Source organism: Pongo abelii, chromosome 2, assembly GCF_028885655.2.
Source record: "Pongo abelii isolate AG06213 chromosome 2, NHGRI_mPonAbe1-v2.0_pri, whole genome shotgun sequence".
NCBI classification, from domain to species: Eukaryota; Metazoa; Chordata; class Mammalia; order Primates; family Hominidae; genus Pongo; species Pongo abelii.
The window spans coordinates 177,372,554-177,389,909 of NC_085928.1; the positions used below are offsets into that span (position 1 = coordinate 177,372,554).

The window sequence follows — 17,356 nt, forward strand, 5'->3', positions numbered from 1 at the left end:
TTTTTATATCTCTAGTATTTTCAAATACTGACCAAAGTAATATAGTATACAGCATAAATGCAAATACCTGTTTTCAACCATCCTGTGTTTGCAAGTGAAAAGGAACTAAGAACCAAAGGACAAAACAGAAAGAATGATGTACCAAAATCTATTCACCTTTCTTTTAAACTGGGTTAAGAGAAGTGGCCTAAATCAATCAATGTCAAATGTTGCCTTAAGTTCCTTATGCTTGGATGTAATAAAGGTTAATTTCAAAGGTGATAAATTTTGCATAATTTTAAAGCTAATAAAATGATATTTAAATGTATTTGAAATAATAGTGGGACGGCCCTTTTTTATTAACTCTACTATTCAGTCCAAAGACACACTCTTTGAAGAACAAATAACATGGAAATAGACATAAACTCCAGCAGATTTTATTTTATTTGTTTCGTTTGTTTTGTTTTGTTTTGTTTTGTTTTTTGAGACGGAGTCTCGCTCTGTCGCCCAGGCTGGAGTGCAGTGGCGCGATCTCCGCTCATTGCAAGCTCCGCCTCCCGGGTTCACGCCATTCTCCTGCCTCAGCCCCCCGAGTAGCTGGGACTATAGGTGCCCGCCACCACGCCTGGCTAATTTTTTGTATTTTTAGTAGAGACAGGGTTTCACCGTATTAGCCAGGATGGTCTCAATCTCCTGACCTCGTGATCCACCCGCCTCAGCCTCCCAAAGTGCTGGGATTACAGGCATGAGCCACCGCACCTGGCCCAGATTTTACTTTTTATTATGAATAATTATAGTCAACAATGTTTTGTTTCAAAATATTAAAATAATTCTGGAAAAAAGAAAACAAATACCCCAATATTTCAGATAGATAAAGATACATAAATACATTTCCTAGAATAGATATTACATTTAGTCACAACAGGAATAAGCAGCAACTCCTATATCTTCATAATACGAATGCCATAATGCTATGGCATTAAAGTGCTCATCAGAATAGCTTGTCTGGAAAAATTTTAAAGTAACTTCTATAAACACTAACTTATAATTGAGGACAATATCTTAAAATTTTAAATACCTAGAAGTGTAGAATGTTACATAAAACCCATTAGTCCCAGCCTTTTCAATCTGTCTCTTTCTCCAGGAAGAATCACATTTTGAATTGAGTCTTCATGCCATCATCAATCTACTCACTACTAAATTGGGCAGATTAATAAAATCTCCCTTGACATAATAGTGAAGAATTTAGAGGCAGACTGAAGCAAAAATGATTATTTTTTATCTTCATGCTTCCGTCCTAAATAGGTACCCCCATATTTAATCAATATATTTATACAACATCTTCATCAGATGGAAGCAGCTTTTACCTTCTAATATTACAATACAATAGCATTACCAAGCTAATGGCGAGAAAAAAATTCTTAATGGATATTCTGCAATCTGCTTCTCCCCTCAACACACAACCCAAAAGAGTTCTAAATGCAATAACTTTCATTATGTCTGGAGTCCTGTCAATTTCAAAATCATAATTCACTATTTTTTCAGGAATGGTAACTTTCATGAGTATCTTTCACAATTTTCTTCTCAAAGCCTATAAAGTTGGCCTACATCCCCAACCTTAAAAAGGTGCTTTATTGTCCTAGAAGTTTAGCTTAGTAAGGGCTTTAGAGGAATATACTGCAATATAAAATTCATCTGATAGGAAAATCCAAATAATGGATAGATTTTGCACAAAAGGACTGTTTGGATCAAAGAAAATTTCCAGGCTATGTAAAAATTGATTGTATTAAACTTAAAATCATTCATCCTCATACTTCAGAAACCATCGACAGAATACACTTCATGTATACCATGAAGCCATTTAATAGTCACTATGGTGATGCTAAATCACTATCTTCATTAATCTCAATGATTTCTTGAGTTCATTTGTGAGAGAAAAATTGATAAATCACTAAATATGTATTGTCTTAAGATAACAGCCCTTTCTACATTTTATATGGCAACAATGGACAGTTCCTGATAAATGAGTGGCCATTTATTTTAAACAATACTTTAAAGGAGTAACCCTAGTTTAGAAAGTCTCATTACAATAAAGAACATAAAACAGTTCAAACTGTCATTAAGATCTGCTAGTTAAGCATTATCACAAATAAACAGATAAGTGGGTTATTTTGGGTTTTGAATTTTTGCTGCTGTTTTACTGATAGCTGTTACTTGGCCTTTGCATATAACAAGTCATCAACCTGGAAAATAGAGTAAAACATAATTATTCTAAATGCCATTATTTACTTGTGCATTGATGCCCAATGCAGCTTTTTTTCTTTCTGTCTCCACACTACATAATTATATATTAATTGTAAAAAATTAGAATTATCTAAAGGTTAGACAGACATATAGATCAAATGACATACTTAGAATACATTTGAACACTGACACATCCATTACTAGAATTGAAGTTGTGTTAATGCAATCTCATCAATTCTAAAACTGTTTCATTGTTTTTAAGATATGGCTTTCAGAATGGTCACTCAGCATTAGTTTCATGGAGCCAAAAAAAGAGTGATGTATCCCTTACTGGGCCAATAATATCAGTATCGCTAGTTAATCTAATAGATTCAGATTCTGTAATTAACTATGTCTCTTCTCCGTGTAAATGACTTTAAACTTTTTCACTTGCCTTTCTTCTTTTATTCACTTACTCATTCATATTTATTAATTTATTCATAATGAACACTTAGTATGTGCCAGGCACAGTGTTACAGGCTTCAAAAATTCTTTTATTTAACTCTATGAGATGAGTACTACTGTTATGTTCAAATAAGATATAGGGAAAATGTGGCTGTGGCTTAGAAAGGACAAGCAACTTGTTTCACAACTGTTAGTGAATTCAGCTGGAACTTGAGCCCAACCCAATTTCACACCCTCTGTCTATAGGGAAACTGATATTATGTGCAAGGCATTTTGCCAAATATTGGCCTGAATACAGAGATGAGTAAAATATAATTTCTACTATCCTGTGGTTTGTAACTCTCACATGAGCATTATGACTGCTGAAGGATCCTAAACATAAACTTGACAATTCTCCCACTGTATTCACATTTCTGGCTTCTCTTACTCACAGGAGAAAGTGCTGAAGCATCCATCCAGACAATCTGAATTTCCCTGTGTTGACACTGTGCCCAGTGCCAATCCAATCCACTACTTCTACACTCCCTTTACCTAACTGCATCATCTTTCACCAGTTGCCCAAGTTGGAGATTTGAAATTACCTTTGACTCCTTCCTTCCCCTCAGAACCTACACCATTCACTTACTGTTTTTGGCATCCACCTCTGAATTCTTTCACAACTCCACACCTCTCAATTTCCATCCCCAATGTGGCATCATACACAGACAGTTGACCTGCATTCCCACTCTGACACTTTCCAGTTATGTAACCTGAGACAAACTATACAATCTTTCTCTGAGCTTTTGTTCTTTACTAGTCAAATATCTAATCTTTTGGAGTGATTTTAGCTTTAGTGATGGTTATATGAAATGGCTACCACATATAGTAGCCATGATGGCAGCTATTATTACCACTGCCCTATTTTAGGCCTCTGTCATCTCTTAAAATACAATACCTGGTATATAAAATGCACTTAACAAATATCCATTGAAAGAACAAATGACTTCAGATATGTACATTGCAATTAGAAACTGGAACTAGTTCTGCTAAACATAATCAGTTCCCCCAAATAATTCTCAAAAATGTACCTGTTGGGTTATGCTTCATAATAAACAGAAATGGATGATTTGCTATAAATTGGCTTTGAGCCAGACTCATGATCACAGGGATGTGTATGCCTATAAAATAGAGACAACAGTTGTTTAGATACTTGCATTAAAAGATCAGTAAAGAAAGTATATTCATAACACATTTTGTAGATAGGAAAAGTAATTTTGTGTAAGGAGTTAACATGTGGAAAACGAACCATTTTCTAAATACAGAGGAATTTTCAGTAAATTTAAAAACCAAAGTACTGAAGAATAAATATTAGGTCACTCAAAGAATAATTCTAACTTTATATTTATGCTAATAATTCTAACTTTATATTTATGCTCAATGAAGAAGCAAGCCAGATACCAGATTCAATTTAGTGAAAGCAGTTGAAAAAATTTATCTTTTAAACAGTAATTTTCTGTTCACTTTTTATTTGCATTATATGATTTATTTCTACAATGTTTGTAATTCCTAATTCCTATTTAGGTATGTTTGCACTTCGGTTTTATACTTCGGGTTTGTGGTAATCACATCTGAGCTCAAATTAATTTTTTTTTTTACTTACTCTTTCAAAATTATTCTGTGAGCTCAGAGCTTTTAGGATTTGTGCAGTGAATGTGTGTGAGATTTTTATTATGAGATTTGAAGCAGAAATTTGCTGCCTTAAAAATTACTTTCTATGTTAATTTATATTATGTTGCTCCATTACAGTATTTGTCAATATTTAGAATGGGAAAATATAAAAAATTAGATATTTTTCCTATCTAGATTAAATGTTTTATGCTTAATTCAGATACTGTATTTCCCAATAATATAATTATTTTGTACTGTTATTTTCAGACCCCAGGAAAAATAAAATCACTATGTATCATTAGAATTATAAAACAGTCAAATATAATCTTAGTATGATAACATGATTGGCACTCTCCTATCCAGAATATCAAGGGTATACCCAAATAACCAGTGAATATAGGCTCATGTCTGAATTATTAAGATAAATCCAAAAGCAAGGTCAGTTTTACTCCTATTCCCATTTACAGTGAATACTTGGACTTTTTTTGCTTTTAAGCAGTCCCTGAGTGGATTTCTGAAAGTCAAAATACCCAGGCTGACTATTCTGAGGAGTTTTACTGTTGATTCATCTACCTTCTCTTAATGATTGTTACAGAATCCTAGAAAATTTTAGACTTAAAATGACAGACAGTGGGCAATAACATAAAGAGCTCTGAACTTAAAGTCAGGGAACATGAGTTGTGTTCAAATTCTGCTGTCAATCAATAATATGGCCTCAGGTAAGCCACTTTACATTGCTGGGCCTGTTTCTTCACCAATATAATGAGATCAAACAATAATCTATAAGGACTCTCTCAGTACTGTTTGAAAGCAGCTGGAAAATTTGTCTACATGATCCAGCGATTTCATCCAAATATAACCTTTTGACTTCTTTAAAGATTAATATAGCTCATCCCCTACAATCCGAGTTCCTTGAGCACAGCAATGCAAAAATCCTTCAGGAGATGACAAAATTGTAATGGAGTACAGTGTGTTTCATCCAGATGTCAAAATCCATTGGCCCAATGCAGCATTGCAAATTAATCAAGAAATTAATAAATGAATGTCAATTTTTCTATATTTATCAGTAAGACATTTAAATGATAAATACCTTTTAAATATTGATTAAAATCCAAATAGCATGAGGAATTAAAATAGACTTACAAGGATTTCATTAAAGTTGCTTGTCCATTTATAATTGATTTTAGGGCTTTTTTCTAATTATTTTTCAAGCATTATTTATATGCAGCACAGATGCTATTTAAAATGTCATTTGTTCAAGGAAATATGGCCTAGAAGAGTGATTCTCAAACTAGAATATACATACGAATTTCCTAGTGATCTTGCAAAATACAGATTCTGATTCAGTCGGTCTAGGGTTTGGATCTGAGATTTTGCATTTCTAACAAGTTCCCAAGTGGTGCTATTGTTGGTCTATGCACTACATTTGTAATAAAAAAGGCAAGCTGCAAACCACTATGGAGCACTGGTTCTTCGATGCACATTGGTATCGCTTAGGAAAACCTAAGAAAATTTTGGAGTCTGGATTTCACTTCCAAAAATACTGATTTAATTATTTTGGGGTGTGGACTGGGCATAGGAGTTTTGTTTTGTTTTGTTTGAGACGCAGTCTCGCTCTGTCACCCAGGCTGGAGTGCAGTGGCGCAATCTCGGCTCACTGCAAGCTCCGCCTCCCGGGTTCACGCCATTCTCCTGCCTCAGCCTCCCGAGTAGCTGGGACTACAGACGCCCGCCACCACGCCCGGCTAATTTTTTGTATTTTTAGTAGAGACGGGGTTTCACCGCGTTAGTCATGATGGTCTCAATCTCCTGACCTCATGATCCGCCCGCCTCGGCCTCCCGAAGTGCTGGGATTACAGGCGTGAGCCACCGCGCCCGACTGACTGGGCACAGGAGTTTTTAAAGCTTCCCAGGTGATTTTTTATGTGCAGGTTAAGTTTGAGAGCCACTGCCACAGACATAATAACAAGAATCAAATTAGCAAAGTGGGGACTAACTTGGTGTAGTGAAAGAATGAAATAAAAAATTATGTAAGGGTTAGCATTCCTAAAAAATAATGATTTTATATTTGAGCCCTAAAGTTTTCTCCACAAGTCCTATCTGCTAATTCACAGGTAATCTAATTCGCAAGTGAGCAAATATCAGTAGATAGGCCTCAACTCCTAATCAAACCCCTTCCCTTCCTTTTTGTATCATGCTGTGACTGAAGAGAAATATGAACAGTGTATGCAACCATTTCCTTTTTTTCCTCCTGAAGTGTATTAGACAGCAGAAGAGAAAAAGAAGATTACAATACTTCAAAAGGGTCAGCACGGTAATGTTCATCCTCTCCCCATCTTTCCTTCTGGCTTGGCCAGAAATCATTCACCCTACCAGTTGATGTTGCAGCTTCACTGCCATCTTCGTTTATCTCAAAGAAAACTTTTTGCATGACTTGGGAAACATACACTTCAGATGAATCTGGTTAAAAAAAAATACACAAAAGTGTATTTAAGAGTTAAAATCAAAAGCCATTACCTATTAGATCCCAGATTAATTACCTTTTTTTTTTGAGATGGAGTCTTCTCTGTCACCCAGGCTGACGATCTCAGCTCACTGCAACTTCTGCCTCCCAGATTCAAATGATTCTACCATCTCAGCCTCCCAAGTAGTTGGGCGTATAGGCTCCTGCCACCACACCCAGCTAATTTTTGTATTTTTAGTAGAGATGGGGTTTCGGCATGTTGGCCAGGCTGCCCGAACTCCTGACCTCAGGTGATCCACCTGCCTTGACCTCCCAAAGTTCTGGGATTACAGGTGTGAGCCACCACACCCAGCATCATTACATTTTCAAATGATCAAAGGCAAGGAAATAAATAAATGAACTTTTTCCTATTTAGTCAATTTGCTACAGATAAAGGTGACTTAGGTTTAGCTCTTCCAGAGATGACATATATACAGAGATAGAGAGATCAAGTTTTTCTGTGATATAAAAGGTAAATGATGTAAGCCTCAAATCAGGTATCCAACTAAGTGAAATATTTGAAGGGACAGAGAGCTTTTCCTCCCTTAGCCATTGTCTATAGACAGAATGAAAGAGGCTTTCCAGATTTGAATTAATCCCACCCTATATATTTAACCTCAAAGCCAAAGTGCCTTTTATATTCTGTATTGAGTTTTGATCTTAGTTTAAAATAAAATGTACTTGCCTTCAAATCTGGGGAAGCTATGAAATTCTAAGGAACTTCTGTGTCACCTGTTACAAAATCACTTCAGAGATACACTTTAAAACCTGTTAAAATTTTCAGCATAAGATCGTGTCTTAAAACGTTTTGTTCTGGTGTGGATATGAGCTGAGAGTGAATGCTCATTTTTCTCCCCTTGGTGGAACTGATGTATACATGAAGCGTTTCTGGTAGGGTGACGTGCAAGTATAGTCTCCTCAAGAAGGAAGAAGTGAAGCCGGGAGCCCAGAAGCCATGTCAAACTGGCCTTGCAAGACAAGATAGATCTAACAATGTTCCTCAGAGGACAAAGGAAGCATGCTCTAGAAAACTGCCTGGCTCATAATTGGCTTGCAATAAATATTTGTAATATATAAGTCAATAATAAATAGGTCAATGCATCTGAGTATGTCTAGTGATAGAAACCTGTAAAGTGGAGAGAAATGGGCATCCACACTATTAGTGTGAATTAACTGAAATGCAAGAGAATGTTCTCTCAAGGTCCGGCAAATAAGCATCTTCTTCTCCCAGGATTGCCTGGAATAAGACAAATAAACACAGAGGGAATGACCTAGTGGCCAACACCAAGAGGAAAGACCAAAAAGCAGGTTAGGAAGGAGTGAAGAATTTCACCCAGTTTAGCAATGGCACCAGCCCAAATGACTCCCTGGCTATTAGACTAAACCACTTAGTCTCCTTTGTTCCATCTCACTGCAGACAAAACCCAGTGTTAGGAAAAGAACAGGCCCTGAAATATGATAGATTAGAAGTAAGAATGTGGACTCTACAAACTCATTCATTATACCTTCATAATCATTATTTCTCTTAATTTTTAAATGAGAATTCTAAGAACGTTGTTATTAAATTAAGAGAACAAGAAAACAATACATTTGCTAGATGTGCAAGTAATATTAATGTGATACTTTTCCCACTTGCTGTTTTGTTTTTTTTTTATTATTATACTTTAGGTTTTATGGTACGTGTGCGCAATGTGCAGGTTAGTTACATATGAATACATGTGCCATGCTGGTGCGCTGCACCCACTAACTCGTCATCTAGCATTAGGTATATCTCCCAATGCTATCCCTCCCCCCTCCCCCCACCCCACAACAGTCCCCGAAGTGTGATGTTCCCCTTCCTGTGTCCATGTGTTCTCATTGTTCAATTCCCACCTATGAGTGAGAATATGCGGTGTTTGGTTTTTTGTTCTTGCGATAGTTTACTGAGAATGATGATTTCCAATTTCATCCATCTCCCTACAAAGGACATGAACTCATCATTTTTGATGGCTGCATAGTATTCCATAGTGTATATGTGCCACATTTTCTTAATCCAGTCTATCATTGTTGGACATTTGGGTTGGTTCCAAGTCTTTCCTATTGTGAATAATGCCGCAATAAACATACGTGTGCATGTGTCTTTATAGCAGCATGATTTATAGTCCTTTGGGTATATACCCAGTAATGGGATGGCTGGGTCGAATGGAATTTCTAGTTCTAGATCCCTGAGGAATCGCCACACTGACTTCCACAATGGTTGAACTAGTTTACAGTCCTACCAACAGTGTAAAAGTGTTCCTATTTCTCCACATCCTCTCCAGCACCTCTTGTTTCCTGACTTTTTAATAGTTGCCATTCTAACTGGTGTGAGATGCTATCTCATTGTAGTTTTGATTTGCATTTCTCTGATGGCCAGTGATGGTGAGCATTTTTTCATGTGTTTTTTGGCTGCATAAATGTCTTCTTTTGAGAAGTGTCTGTTCGTGTCCTTCGCCCACTTTTTGATGGGGTTGTTTGTTTTTATCTTGTAAATTTGTTTGCGTTCATTGTAAATTCTGGATATTAGCCCTTTGTCAGATGAGTAGGTTGTGAAAATTTTCTCCTATTTTGTAGGTTCTCTGTTCACTCTGATGGTAGTTTCTTTTGCTGTGCAGAAGCTCTTTAGTTTAATTAGATCCCATTTGTCAATTTTGGCTTTTGTTGCCATTGCTTTTGGTGTTTTAGACATGAAGTCCTTGCCCATGCCTATGTCCTGAATGGTAATGCCTAGGTTTTCTTCTAGGGTTTTTATGGTTTTAGGTCTAACTTTTAAGTCTTTAATCCATCTTGAATTGATTTTTGTATAAGGTGTAAGGAAGGGATCCAGTTTCAGCTTTCTACATATGGCTAGCCAGTTTTCCCAGCACCATTTATTAAATAGGGAATCCTTTCCCCGTTGCTTGTTTTTCTCAGGTTTCTCAAAGATCAGATAGTTGTAGATATGTGGCGTTATTTCTGATGGCTCTGTTCTGTTCCATTGATCTATATCTCTGTTTTGGTACCAGTACCATGCTGTTTTGGTTACTGTAGCCTTAGAGTATAGTTTGAAGTCAGGTAGTGTGATGCCTCCAGCTTTGTTCTTTTGGCTTAGGATTGACTTGGCAATGGGGGCTCTTTTTTGGTTCCATATGAACCTTGAAGTAGTTTTTTCCAATTCTGTGAAGAAAGTCATTGGTAGCTTGATGGGGATGGCATTGAATCTATAAATTACCTTGGGAAGTATGGCCATTTTCACGATATTGATTCTTCCTACCCATGAGCATGGAATGTTCTTCCATTTGTTTGTATCCTCTTTTATTTCCTTGAACAGTGCTTTGTAGTTCTCCTTGAAGAGGTCCTTCACATCCCTTGTAAGTTGGATTCCTAGGTATTTTATTCTCTTTGAAGCAATTGTGAATGGGAGTTCACTCATGATTTGGCTCTCTGTTTGTCTGTTATCAGTGTATAAGAATGCTTGTGATTTTTGTACATTGATTTTTTATCCTGAGACTTTGCTGAAGTTGCTTATCAGCTTAATGAGATTTTGGGCTGAGACAATGGGGTTTTCTAGATATACAATCATGTCGTCTGCAAACAGGGACAATTTGACTTCCTCTTTTCCTAAGTGAATACCCTTGATTTCCTTCTCCTGCCTAATTGCCCTGGCCAGAACTTCCAACACTATGTTGAATAGGAGTGGTGAGAGAGGGCATCCCTGTCTTGTGCCAGTTTTCAAAGGGAATGCTTCCAGTTTTTGCCCATTCAGTATGATATTGGCTGTGAGTTTGTCATAGATAGCTCTTATTATTTTGAGATATGTCCTATCAATACCTAATTTCTTGAGAGTTTTTAGCATGAAGCGTTGTTGAATTTTGTCAAAGGCCTTTTCTGCATCTATTGAGATAATCATGTGGTTTTTGTCTTTGGTTCTGTTTATATGCTGGATTACATTTATTGATTTGCGTATATTGAACCAGCCTTGCATCCCAGGGATGAAGCCCACTTGATTATGGTGGATAAGCTTTTTGATGTGCTGCTGGATTTGGTTTGCCAGTATTTTATTGAGGATTTTTGCATCAATATTCATGAAGGATATTGGTCGAAAATTCTCTTTTTTGGTTGTGTCTCTGCCCGGCTTTGGTATCAGGATGATGCTGGCCTCATAAAATGAGTTAGGGAGGATTCCCTCTTTTTCTATTGATTGGAATAGTTTCAGAAGGAATGGTACCAGTTCCTCCTTGTACCTCTGGTAGAATTCGGCTGTGAACCCATCTGGTCCTGGACTTTTTTTGGTTGGTAAGCTATTGATTATTGCCACAATTTCAGCTCCTGTTATTGGTCTATTCAGAGATTCAACTTCTTCCTGGTTTAGTCTTGGGAGAGTGTATGTGTTGAGGAATTTATCCATTTCTTCTAGATTTTCTAGTTTATTTGCGTAGAGGTGTTTGTAGTATTCTCTGATGGTAGTTTGTATTTCTGTGGGATCGGTGGTGATATCCCCTTTATCATTTTTTATTGCATCTATTTGATTCTTCTCTCTTTTCTTCTTTATTAATCTTGCTAGTGGTCTATCAATTTTGCTGATCCTTTCAAAAAACCAGCTCCTGGATTCATTAATTTTTTGAAGGGTTTTTTGTGTCTCTATTTCCTTCAGTCCTGCTCTGATTTTAGTTATCTCTTGCCTTCTGCTAGCTTTTGAATGTGTTTGCTCTTGCTTTTCTAGTTCTTTTAATTGTGATGTTAGGGTGTCAATTTTGGATCTTTCCTGCTTTCTCTTGTGGGCATTTAGTGCTATAAATTTCCCTCTACACACTGCTTTGAATGCATCCCAGAGATTCTGGTATGTTGTGTCTTGGTTCTCGTTGGTTTCAAAGAACATCTTTATTTCTGCCTTCATTTCGTTATGTACCCAGTAGTCATTCAGGAGCAGGTTGTTCAGTTTCCATGTAGTTGAGCAGTTTTGAGTGAGATTCTTAATCCTGAGTTCTAGCTTGATTGCACTGTGATCTGAGAGATAGTTTGTTATAATTTCTGTTCTTTTACATTTACTGAGGAGAGCTTTACTTCCAAGTATGTGGTCAATTTTGGAATAGGTGTGGTATGGTGCTGAAAAAAATGTATATTCTGTTGATTTGGGGTGGAGAGTTCTGTAGATGTCTATTAGGTCCGCTTGGCGCAGAGCTGAGTTCAATTCCTGGGTATCCTTGTTGACTTTCTGTCTCGTTGATCTGTCTAATGTTGACAGTGGGGTGTTAAAGTCTCCCATTATTAATGTGTGGGAGTCTAAGTCTCTTTGTAGGTCACTCAGGACTTGCTTTATGAATCTGGGTGCTCCTGTATTGGGTGCATATATATTTAGGATAGTTAGCTCTTCTTGTTGAATTAATCCCTTTACCATTATGTAGTGGCCTTCTTTGTCTCTTTTGATTTTGTTGGTTTAAAGTCTGTTTTATCAGAGACTAGGATTGCAACCCCTGCCTTTTCTTGTTTTCCATTTGCTTGGTAGATCTTCCTCCATCCTTTTATTTTGAGCCTATGTGTGTCTCTGCACGTGAGATGGGTTTCCTGAATACAGCACACTGATGGGTCTTGACTCTTTATCCAATTTGCCAGTCTGTGTCTTTTAATTGGAGCATTTAGTCCATTTACATTTAAAGTTAATATTGTTATGTGTGAATTTGATCCTGTCATTATGATGTTAGCTGGTTATTTTGCTCGTTAGTTGATGCAGTCCCTTCCTAGTCTCGATGGTCTTTACATTTTGGCATGATTTTGCAGTGGCTGGTACCGTTTGTGCCTTTCCATGTTTAGCGCTTCCTTCAGGAGCTCTTTTAGGGCAGGCCTGGTGGTGACAAAATCTCTCAGCATTTGCTTGTCTGTAAAGTATTTTATTTCTCCTTCACTTATGAAGCTTAGTTTGGCTGGATATGAAATTGTGGGTTGAAAATTCTTTCCTTTAAGAATGTTGAATATTGGCCCCCACTCTCTTCTGGCTTGTAGGGTTTCTGCCAACAGATCCGCTGTTAGTCTGATGGGCTTCCCTTTGAGGGTAACCCGACCTTTCTCTCTGGCTGCCCTTAACATTTTTTCCTTCATTTCAACTTTGGTGAATCTGACAATTATGTGTTTTGGAGTTGCTCTTCTCGAGGAGTACCTTTGTGGCGTTCTCTGTATTTCCTGAATCTGAATGTTGGCCTGCCTTGCTAGATTGGGGAAGTTCTCCTGGATAATATCCTGCAGAGTGTTTTCCAACTTGCTTCCATTCTCCCCGTCACTTTCAGGTACACCAATCAGACGTAGATTTGGTCTTTTCACATAGTCCCACATTTCTTGGAGGCTTTGCTCGTTTCTTTTTATTCTTTTTTCTCTAAACTTCCCTTCTCGCTTCATTTCATTCATTTCATCTTCCAGGGCTGATACCCTTTCTTCCAATTGATCGCATCGGCTCCTGAGGCTTCTGCATTCTTCACGTAGTTCTCGAGCCTTGGTTTTCAGCTCCATCAGCTCCTTTAAGCACTTCTCTGTATTGGTTATTCTAGTTATACATTCTTCTAAATTTTTTTCAAAGTTTTCAACTTCTTTGCCTTTGGTTTGTATATCCTCCCGTAGCTCAGAGTAATTTGATCGTCTGAAGCCTTGTTCTCTCAGCTCGTCAAAGTCATTCTCCGTCCAGCTTTGTTCTGTTGCTGGTGAGGAACTGCATTCCTTTGGAGGAGGAGAGGCGCTCTACTTTTTAGAGTTTCCAGTTTTTCTGCTCTGTTTTTTCCCCATCTTTGTGGTTTTATCTACTTTTGGTCTTTGATGATGGTGATGTACAGATGGGTTTTTGGTGTGGATGTCCTTTCTGTTAGTTTTCCTTCTAACAGACAGGACCCTCAGCTGCAGGTCTGTTGGAGTACCCGGCCAGCCATGTGAGATGTCAGTCTGCCCCTGCTGGGGGGTGCCTCCCAGTTAGGCTGCTCGGGGGTCAGGGGTCAGGGACCCACTTGAGGAGGCAGTCTGCCCGTTCTCAGATCTCCAGCTGCGTGCTGGGAAAACCACTGCTCTCCTCAAAGCTGTCAGACAGGGACATTTAAGTCTGCAGAGGTTACTGCTGTCTTTTTGTTTGTCTGTGCCCTGCCCCCAGAGGTGGAGCCTAAAGAGGCAGGCAGGCCTCCTTGAGCTGTGGTGGGCTCCACCCAGTTCAAGCTTCCTGGCTGCTTTGTTTACCTAAGCGAGCCTGGGCAATGGCAGGTGCCCCTCCCCCAGCCTCGCTGCCGCCTTGCTGTTGGATCTCAGACTGCTGTGCTAGCAATCAGCGAGACTCCGTGGGTGTAGGACCCTCTGAGCCATGTGTGGGCTATAATCTCCTGGTGCACCGTTTCCTAAGCCCATCGGAAAAGCACAGTATTCGGGTGGGAGTGCCCCGATTTTCCAGGTGCCGTCTGTCACCCCTGGAAAGGGAACTCCCTGACCCCTTGAGCTTCCCGAGTGAGGCAATGCCTCGCCCCTGCTTCGGCTGGTGCACGATGCACTCACCCACTGACCTGCACCCACTGTCTGGCACTCCCTAGTGAGATGAACACGGTACCTCAGATGGAAATGCAGAAATCACTCGTCTTCTGCATTGCTCACGCTGGGAGCTGTAGACCAGAGCTCCCACTTGCTGTTTTATATTTAACTATGCGCCAAATGTTAAACTAGATGATTTACATACATTCTTTTATTTATTTCCCCAGTCACTATATTATCTCACTTAACAGATTAGAATGCTTACACTCAGAAAGGTTAAATATTTTACTACAGGTTATACAAGGAGTAGTAACTGAGTGAGAAGTCAAATATTTTCTAACAGTTTCCAAAATAACTCTATAAAAACATTTCATTCAAAACTTGTGAACTATATAAATATAAGGTAGTGTCCCTTTCACACAGATGTCCCATAAGACTAGTGTTGGGCTGCTTCATAGTAGCCTTTAGTGAATGTTTATTGTACAAATGATAAGTAGAGATAGCAGAGAATTTACTGTGCTCCTAGCTACCAGCAGGGGTATCAGCATTGGCTATGACTATTCTATTCTAGGCAATAAGACAGAACCAAAATGGTTAAAACAGCTCAAATAGGTAACTCAAGAGGGAAAGAACAGAAAATGCTGGACATTTATTCTTTTCTGCACTGGGTTATTTTCTTAAATAAAGCCTTTTATGAAACATTTTGGAAGTATTTTATTTAAAAATCTGCCTGTAACGGGAGACTTTTTTAATGTAAAAGAACAGAAATTATAACAAACTGTCTCTCAGACCACAGTGCAATCAAACTAGAACTCAGGATTAAGAAACTCACTCAAAACCGCTCAACTACATGGAAACTGAACAACCTGCTCCTGAATGACTACTGGGTACATAACGAAATGAAGGCAGAAATAAAGATGTTCTTTGAAACCAACGAGAACCAAGACACAACATACCAGAATCTCTGGGACGCATTCAAAGCAGTGTGTAGAGGGAAATTTATAGCACTAAATGCCCACAAGAGAAAGCAGAAAAGATCCAAAATTGACACCCTAACATCACAATTAAAAGAACTAGAAAAGCAAGAGCAAACACATTCAAAAGCTAGCAGAAGGCAAGAAATAACAAAAATCAGAGCAGAACTGAAGGAAATAGAGACCAAAAAAACCCTTCAAAAAATTAATGAATCCAGGAGCTTGTTTTTTGAAAGGATCAACAAAATTGATAGACTGCTAGCAAGACTAATAAAGAAGAAAAGAGAGAAGAATCAAATAGATGCAATAAAAAATGATAAAGGGGATATCACCACCGATCCCACAGAAATACAAATTACCATCAGAGAATACTACAAACACCTCTACACAAATAAATGAGAAAATCTAGAAGAAATGGATAAATTCCTCAACACATACACTCTCCCAAGACTAAACCAGGAAGAAGTTGAATCTCTGAATAGACCAATAACAGGAGCTGAAATTGTGGCAATAATCAATAGCTTACCAACCAAAAAGAGTCCAGGACCAGATGGATTCACAGCCGAATTCTACCAGAGGTACAAGGAGGAACTGGTACCATTCCTTCTGAAACTATTCCAATCAATAGAAAAAGAGGGAATCCTCCCTAACTCATTTTATGAGGCCAGCATCATCCTGATACCAAAGCCGGGCAGAGACACAACCAAAAAAGAGAATTTTAGACCAATATCCTTGATGAATATTGATGCAAAAATCCTCAATAAAATACTGGCAAACCGAATCCAGCAGCACATCAAAAAGCTTATCCACCATGATCAAGTGGGCTTCATCCCTGGGATGCAAGGCTGGTTCAATATACACAAATCAATAAACGTAATCCAGCATATAAACAGAAACAAAGACAAAAACCACATGATTATCTCAATAGATGCAGAAAAGGCCTTTGACAAAATTCAACAACCCTTCATGCTACAAACTCTCAAGAAATTAGGTATCAATGGGACGTATCTCAAAATAAGAAGAGCTATCTATGACAAACCCACAGCCAATATCATACTGAATGGGCAAAAACTGGAAGCATTCCCTTTGAAAACTGGCACAAGACAGGGATGCCCTCTCTCACCACTCCTATTCAACATAGTGCTGGAAGTTCTGGCTAGGGCAATTAGGCAGGAGAAGGAAATAAAGGGTATTCAATTAGGAAAAGAGGAAGTCAAATTGTCCCTGTTTGCAGATGACATGATTGTATATCTAGAAAACCCCATCATCTCAGCCCAAAATCTCCCTAAGCTGATAAGCAACTTCAGCAAAGTCTCAGGATACAAAATCAATGTACAAAAATCACAAGCATTCTTATACACCAATAACAAACAGAGAGCCAAATCATGAGTGAACTCCCATTCACAATTGCTTCAAAGAGAATAAAATACTTAGGAATCCAACTTACAAAGGATGTGAAGGACCTCTTCAAGGAGAACTACAAACCACTGCTCAATGAAATAAAAGAGGATACAAACAAATGGAAGAACATTCCATGCTCATGGGTAGGAAGAATCAATATCATGAAAATGGCCATACTTCCCAAGGTAATTTATAGATTCAATGCCATCCCCATCAAGCTACCAAAGACTTTCTTCACAGAATTGGAAAAAACTACTTCAAGGTTCATATGGAACCAAAAAAGAGCCCCCATTGCCAAGTCAATCCTAAGCCAAAAGAACAAAGCTGGAGGCATCACACTACCTGACTTCAAACTATACTCCAAGGCTACAGTAACCAAAACAGCATGGTACTGGTACCAAAACAGAGATATAGATCAATGGAACAGAACAGAGCCCTCAGAAATAATGCCACATATCTACAACTATCTGATCCTTGACAAACCTGAGAAAAACAAGCAACGGGGAAAGGATTCCCTATTTAATAAATGGTGCTAGGAAAACTGGCTAGCCATATGTAGAAAGCTGAAACTGGATCCCTTCCTTACATCTTATACAAAAATTAATTCAAGATAGATTAAAGACTTAAACGTTAGACCTAAAACCATAAAAACCCTAGAAGAAAACCTAGGCATTAC

General features: G+C 38.1%; 1 protein-coding gene across 1 annotated transcript in view; it reads right to left on the reverse strand.

Annotated features, from left to right (window-relative positions):
- The window catches only part of SERPINI2 (serpin family I member 2), a 39,189-nt gene that overhangs the window by 857 nt on the left and 20,976 nt on the right, over nt 1–17,356 (reverse strand). The window contains exons 6-7 of the mRNA XM_024244754.3: nt 6,688–6,774; nt 3,735–3,824 (exon numbers count right to left, since the gene is read on the reverse strand). Coding sequence (XP_024100522.1) covers nt 3,735–3,824; nt 6,688–6,774 — 177 coding nt within the window. The remainder of the gene's footprint in view (nt 1–3,734; nt 3,825–6,687; nt 6,775–17,356) is intronic.